This window comes from Thermobia domestica, chromosome 9 (genome assembly GCF_964235325.1).
Source record: "Thermobia domestica chromosome 9, izTheDome1.hap1.1, whole genome shotgun sequence".
NCBI lineage: Eukaryota > Metazoa > Arthropoda > Insecta > Zygentoma > Lepismatidae > Thermobia > Thermobia domestica.
This window is the reverse complement of record NC_137462.1, coordinates 16,142,800-16,148,317: the sequence shown is the minus strand read 5'-3', so window position 1 is coordinate 16,148,317 and position 5,518 is coordinate 16,142,800. Positions and strand designations below refer to the sequence as shown.

Here is a 5,518-nt window from a genome sequence, read left to right as displayed (position 1 = left end):
ATAAACAACTGATATTTCCTTGTAGTTTAATAAAATTTAAACATATGACAATAACGAGCAATATCTTATTTGGAAAAGACATGGAAATATTATAAGAAAAATATATTTTATATACACTATTTCTCTCAGATCAAGACATACGTTTTAGCATAAAGTTGCGTTTTAACTATATAATTTGCTATATGTTATATTTGTTCAGAACCAGCGTTCTTCTCAATAAAAACTAACGTAAGTAAGTAAACGAAGAGGCAGCAAAATAAAATCTAATACTTTTTCTCCCCAGCAGTGATGAGTGTGTGTGTGTAAAAACAGGACACCAAGAAAGCAACGGTAACTACGTTTGTTGTGTTAATATCGCATTAATCCACATATAATAATGTTCATATAGCAAGTTTGTTTGTATTTCTTGAATTCATATAATCTTGTGTTTTGTAAAATGCAAATATATTGAACAGTCTCAAAGCAACGTCAAAAAAAATTATTAAGAAACCAGCGCCTACACAAGGATTACATCGACCAAATGGTCCATCCACGCCGGTTCAGGATTCAACAGTGCAGTTAACAAGGTAGGTAGTGAGTGCATATTTCAATATATTATCCTTGTATCACTTATACAAAATAATCATGTATAGCAAAGCCTCATTTAGAACGTAAGTGTTAAAAGCGTATTTAATTTGAGTGAAGCATGACGGACAGAATGAAAGAATTAGTTTTCAAGAGAGGTCAAATTAAGGCCAAACTCACTCGTTTTAAACCTTTTGTAGATAGCTTTACAGAAGATCAGAATATTACGCAGTTAGTGTTACGTTACGAGAAAATAAAACAGTGCTATGATGAATTTGATGCAATACAATCCGAAATAGAAATGTTACAGAGTTCATCAGAAATTGATCAGGAAACGCAAGAAAGAGAGCAATTCGAGAGTACTTATTTTGATTTAGCAGCTAAGGCGGAAGTGTTCATAAATCAACACAGCTCCAGTGCAAAGAAAAATGAAAACAATGAAGCAAGCAATTCCAATCCATCAGTTAGGTTGCCGGTGATAAACCTTCCGACCTTTTCTGGAAGCTACGATGAGTGGTTGTCGTTCTATGACACGTTTCAGGCATTAATACATAACAATAGCACATTGCAGCCAGTGCAAAGGTTTCATTATTTGCGTTCTGCTCTACGTGGGGAGGCTCTTGAAGTAATACAAGCCTTGGAAATTTCTTCTGAAAACTATGACGTAGCATGGACTTTACTCAAAGAACGTTTTGAAAACAAAAAGTATATTGTTAATAAACACGTCAAAGCTTTATTTGAAATGCCAATGGTGGAACGTGAGTCGGCTGTTTCGCTTAAATCTCTTTTAGACAGCACGGTAAAACATTTGAGGGCTTTAAAATCATTAGGTGAACCAACAGAAAGCTGGGGTGCATGACTTATTTATTTGATTGCGACCAAACTAGACAATACAACACATAAGGAGTGGGAGAAAACACAATCAACGAATGAATTACCGAGCATGTCACAGCTGACACAATTTTTACAGCAGCGTTCCCAAGTTTTAGACGCAGTTGATAATAAGCGTAGACCTAAAGACACACCCTCAGTTCCAAGTAACAAACATCAACAAACAAATAAGGCAGGCAGAAAGAATTCTTACTCAACGACAGCACACGTAACGTATTCCGACATCAATGCATGTCCCAGCTGTAAAGGCTCACACAAATTACTTCAATGCCAATCATTGTTGAGAAAATCTATAGGAGATAGAATTAAAGAAGTTAAACGTCTTTGTTTGTGTATAAATTGTCTCAAACGAGCGCATAAGGCAAATGAATGCTTATCAGGTAATTGTAAAATATGCAATAAAAAGCATAACACATTACTGCACTACTCGCGTTGTCCATCGCCCACTAGAGCGAATGAACCACAAGATGAAAGGGAAATAGGTCAAGGTCAAAACACGCTCGCTGCGACCACATCACTCGGGCAGGAATGTAAAGATAAGAATATTCGTTCTACAAACAGCGTACCGCAGAATCTTATGAGACCACCAAACGTTATACTATCCACAGCTGTAGTACATGTTAAAGACAAACAGGGTAATTTTCAAATGTGTCGAACACTTCTCGATTGTGCTTCCCGGTCCAACTTCCTAACAAACAGAATGGTTCAATTATTGGGACTAACAAAGAGTAATAGCGTTGTACACATAAATGGTATAGGTAATGCTAATACAAGGTCATGCCATAGCGTTCAGGCTACAATTAAGTCAAGACATAACAATTATTTAGCCACATTAGACTTCATTATATTGCCGCAAATATCACAAGACTTGCCTATGGCTCGTGTAGACACGTCATCGTGGGAAATACCTTCCAACATTGAATTAGCAGATCCTAACTTCAACATACCACAGCATATTGACATGTTATTGGGGGCGGAAGTATTCTTTGATCTACTTTGTGAAGGCCAAATAAAACTCAAGGCAGGGTATCCAACCTTGCACAAAACATTGTTTGGCTGGATTGTAGCGGGAAAAATAGATAATCAACCACACAATTCCACAAATGTGTGTCACCTCTCCACAACAGAAAAAATACACGAGCAATTACAAAAATTCTGGACGATAGAAGAATGTTCAATAAAACATCCATTAAGTCAAGAGCAAGCAGAATGTGAAAGACACTTCAAAGAAACACACCGGAAAGACGAGACTGGGAGATTCGTCGTCAGACTTCCCTTTAAAGAAAATGTGGGAAATCTTGGTAAATCCAAGGAGATTGCAACGAGAAGACTTTATTCAATGGAAAAAAGGCTTACGAAGGATCCTGAGAAAAAAGAGCATATATAGCGTTCATGAAAGAGTACGAAGATTTGGGCCATATGGAAGAATTAACTAGAGCAGAGAGCGATACAATGATGCCAGACTACTATCTTCTCCATCATTGCGTTATGAAGAAGAACAGTACTACTACCAAACTCAGGGTTGTATTTGATGCATCGTGCAAAACAACTTCTGGATTTTCATTAAATGACACGATGAGGGTCGGGCCTACAATCCAAGAAGAATTATTTTCCATAACAGCAAGATTCAGGCAACAACAATACGTCATGACAGCAGATATAGAGAAGATGTATCGCAACATTAGGGTACATGATTCAGATGCAAACTACCAGAAAATACTGTGGAGAGAAAACCCTCAAGAAGCAATAAAAATATATCGACTCAAAACTGTAGCATATGGCATTGCAGCAGCTCCTTTCCTAGCCACTAGATGTCTTCAGCAATTAGCCATAGAAGAGAAGAATAATTTTCCTAAGGCAGCAGAAGTTGTAATGAGGGATTTCTATATTGATGATCTTCAAACAGGGACAAACACGAAGAAGGAACTACATGAATTACAAGGTCAACTCACAACTCTTCTGCAAACAGGTGGTTTTTGTTTGAGAAAATGGTGTAGCAACGACACTTCACTGCTTTCAAAAATACCCAGTGAACTTCAAGAATCAAATTTCACCATTCAACCAAATGATGATTGCATAACAAGAAGTTTAGGATTGTTGTGGAATCTCATTAAAGACACATTTTCTTTCTCTGTCAAACCAAGAAACAACCCTCAACAAATCACGAAGAGGACTATTCTTGCTACAGTAGCAAGCATATTTGATCCCTTAGGATTAATAAGACCAGTTATTCTTAAGGCAAAAATATTTCTGCAACGTTTGTGGGAATTGAAATTGAATTGGGATGAAGAAGTTCCAGCCCCATTGCATTAAAAGTGGGAAACATTTGAGCAGCAACTTCAAGAGTTGGAATCACTGCATGTTCAGCGGAAGGTTATTCAAGAAACACAATCGCAGGTAGAAATTCACGGATTTTGCGACGGATTTCAGAATGGATATGGAGCTTGTATATATGTAACATCTAGCACAAAAAATGGGAAATTCGCAGCAAACTTACTATGTTCAAAATCTCGAGTAGCACCTTTGAAGAAGACAACTATTCCTCGCCTAGAACTTTGTGCAGCTTTGTTATTTGCACAGCTAACTCAGAAAGTAATACAAGCATTACATTGCAAGATCGATAAGGTCGTTTTATGGTCAGATTCCACCATTGTATTAGCATGGATAAGAGGACCTTGTTCTCAATGGAAGACGTATGTTGCAAATCGTGTGGCGGAAATTCAACAATTGACTTGTAACTATGAATGGAGACACATCAGAACAGAGGAGAATCCAGCAGATCATATATCGAGAGGATTAACACTGTCAGAGATTCTTGATAATGAATTATGGTGGAATGGGCCTTTCTGGTTATCTGAGAAATTAGACTTACAGACGAGGGAAGATGTTTGTGACCTAAGCGATGTTCCCGAGCGACGAAGAAATACAGCAGTAATGGTTTCTACAACACCGTGTCAACTCTTAGACAGATATTCATCATTAAGAAGATTGCAACGTGTAACTGCTTATTGTCTACGATTTGCACACAACATGAGAAGATCTAATTGTGACAGACAGCATGGACATCTTACAGTAAGTGAATTACATGAAGCACTCGAATGTCTTATTAAACTATCACAGCAACAAGCATTTCACAAGGAATTAAATGCGTTGAGATCAGGAAAAGAAGTCGACAACCAAGGTCAACTGAGAAATTTGAACCCATACTTGGATGAGAGGCAAATCATCAGAGTCGGAGGAAGATTAAATGCAGCAGATCTTACTGAAGGACAGAAACATCCTATTGTACTTCCAGCTAACTGCAACTTGACAAAGTTAATCGCTCAAGAACATAAGAAGCTATTGCATGCCGGGCCTCAATTATTGTTATCATCCTTGCGACGATCGTATTGGCCAATTCGTGGACGGAATTTGGTTCGTCAAGTTGTACATCAGTGTGTCACATGTTTCAGAAACAATCCTAAAGATGGTAAACAGATGATGGGAGATCTACCAGCTGACAGGGTTCAACCAACAAGACCATTTCTTCACAGCGGCGTTGACTACTGTGGGCCCATTTACCTTAAATCGAGTAACTGACGGGGAGCCAAACTCCATAAGGCATATATAGCACTTTTCGTGTGTTTTGCGACTAAGGCGGTTCACATTGAACTTTTTAGTGATCTAACTACAGAGACATTTATTGGAGCATTAAAGCGATTCATGGCTCGTCGAGGAAAATGCGCTAAACTGTATTCTGACAATGCAAGTAACTTCGTTGGTGCAAAAAGGGAACTACAAGAATTGAAGACTTTATTTGAATCAGAACACCATAAAGAAAAATTACATAATTTTCTAGCAGCTGATAACATCACGTGGGTTTTTATTCCAGCAAGATCACCAAACTTCGGAGGCTTATGGAAATCATCAATTAAATCTCTCAAATATCATTTAAAGAGAGTTGTGGGGAATGCTTCACTCACCTACGAAGAGATGAACACTATTTTGACACTGAGGCTTGCTTAAACTCTAGACCCCTAACACCATTATCAAATGATCCAAACGACCTACATCCTTTAACACC

General features: G+C 37.9%; 2 protein-coding genes across 2 annotated transcripts; both read left to right on the top strand.

Annotated features, from left to right (window-relative positions):
* Positions 1–1,507: 1,507 nt before the first annotated feature.
* On the top strand, positions 1,508–2,842 carry LOC145694317 (uncharacterized). Its single transcript, XM_081770406.1, has one exon. The coding sequence runs from the start codon at positions 1,508–1,510 to the stop codon at positions 2,840–2,842; it is 1,335 nt and encodes a 444-aa protein (XP_081626532.1).
* A 5-nt stretch (positions 2,843–2,847) lies between these two features.
* LOC145694316 (uncharacterized) lies at positions 2,848–5,034 on the top strand. The gene is made up of 2 exons (XM_081770405.1): positions 2,848–3,693; positions 3,790–5,034. Exons 1-2 carry the CDS (start codon positions 2,848–2,850, stop codon positions 5,032–5,034), a joined length of 2,091 nt encoding a protein of 696 aa, XP_081626531.1.
* The last annotated feature ends 484 nt before the right edge of the window (positions 5,035–5,518 follow it).